Source organism: Wolffia australiana, chromosome 3 (genome assembly GCF_029677425.1).
Source record: "Wolffia australiana isolate 7733 chromosome 3, ASM2967742v1".
NCBI lineage: Eukaryota > Viridiplantae > Streptophyta > Magnoliopsida > Alismatales > Araceae > Wolffia > Wolffia australiana.
This window is the reverse complement of record NC_135837.1, coordinates 2,468,450-2,470,009: the sequence shown is the minus strand read 5'-3', so window position 1 is coordinate 2,470,009 and position 1,560 is coordinate 2,468,450. Positions and strand designations below refer to the sequence as shown.

At 45.6% G+C, this 1,560-nt stretch overlaps 1 protein-coding gene across 1 annotated transcript; it reads right to left on the bottom strand.

Annotated features, from left to right (window-relative positions):
• Window positions 1-418: 418 nt before the first annotated feature.
• LOC144700607 (fasciclin-like arabinogalactan protein 6) lies at window positions 419-1,138 on the bottom strand. The gene has a single exon (XM_078572048.1). It carries the CDS (start codon window positions 1,098-1,100, stop codon window positions 594-596), a length of 507 nt encoding a protein of 168 aa, XP_078428174.1. The 5' UTR covers window positions 1,101-1,138; the 3' UTR covers window positions 419-593.
• Window positions 1,139-1,560: the final 422 nt, after the last annotated feature.

Sequence of the window (1,560 nt, the reverse complement as noted above, 5' to 3'; positions counted from 1 at the left end):
CAAATCATGTATTTTGAATATGATTAGATTGAATTACCCCCAAAAGAAGTTTCATTTTTCTAGGAGTGTTTGGATAATCACGAGCCTGGATCGTAACAGTGTTTCTTTCTCGCTCCCTTTATCTCTCTCCTTCGTTCTCTCTCTGTGTATCTCTCCATATCTCTCTCTCTCTGTGTATCTCTCCATATCTCTCTCTCTGTCTCTCTATCTCTCTCTCCCTTTCTCTCTTTCTCTCTTTTCTCTCCTTTTCTCTCTCGCTCTCTCTCTCTCCGCCTTCTCTTTTCCTGAGTCTTGTCTTGACCCTTTCTCTAACTAGGTTTCCAGAAGTTCGTAGATTATGAAGCGCCCACTTTCCAGAAGAAGATGCCATTCATTTGATGAGAAATAAAAAGGAAAACCGAATATTCGCAAAGGAATAAACAAGAGAAGGGAACGCTGACATATCCACATAAAAAAAAGGAGTTTAACAAGTGAAAACAACGTTTACAAACAAGCCCACCAAAACGAAGAAACATGCCAGACGTCTAAAACTTCTCCTCGTTATTAAGCTCTTATTTGACTGCACACAGAAAGTAAGTCCTCCGGAGCGACATTCAAGGAAGAAGAACGTCGGCGATGGCGTAGACGGAGAGCGGAAACTTCTGATAAAGCGGGCAGTTAAGCCGCGTGGTAACCTTCCCAGAGGAAACGAAGAGCTTCTTCTGCTTTTTCACGATGTTCAGACTCTTCCCAGTGGATAAGGTAGGAACGGGGTTTGGCAGAGTAGCGTCGTCGTAGTACTTAGCCACCACGTGAAGAAGAAGAATCTGAGTCGTCTGCGCTTGCGTTAAGTTGTTTAGAACAGCAGCGGGGATTTTGGCGAAGGCAGCGTCAGTGGGAGCGAAGATGGTGACGCCGGCGCCGCTGGTGTTTGTCGACAGGCTATTCGCCGCTGGAACGAGGTTCGCTGCAGAGAGCAGCTTGATCAGCGTTGAAAACCTCTTACCACGAGTCAAGACCGTAGCCGCGTCTGGGGGAGGATGAGCGCTGTGGGCGTTCAAAACTGGCGCTTGCAGAAGAAGGAGAAGAGAGACAAGGGCGTAGAGGCGAAGGGAAGCCATTGTGGAATGTCTCTTCTGGGTTGAAGGAGCTACCTCCTAGGGGAGTATTTATAGGGGAGGAGCGTCTATTTTATTGGGTTTTTTTTTGGTGCGATAGTTCATTCGAAAGCCTTTGGGTTATCGAGTTTTGTTCGAGATAAGAGTCGAGTCCATCGTTTCTTGACCACTACTTCCACCAAATGGGAGACGGGGATTTGTGTTGGTCATACGGTTAACGTGCTTTGCTTGGTGAAGGGACACGTTATCAAGAGGATTTGGAATCTACGGGCTTGGCTGCTAAAAAGGGGTCTGGGTTAGGGCCCATACGACTATAAGAACATGATGTTGCTATTCATTAAGTATTATAAGGTTCTAATTCTACAAAATTAATTTCACTGATTAAAATGTAGCACCTAACAGAAAGTTGGGCCAAGAAGGTTTTATAATAGGGTTGACCTGGCTCTCTGTCTCTCTGTCTCTC

Bases quoted from the DNA above. Each gene is read 5' to 3' on its own strand.
- LOC144700607 (XM_078572048.1), bottom strand. From the start codon at position 1,100: ATGGCTTCCCTTCGCCTCTACGCCCTTGTCTCTCTTCTCCTTCTTCTG.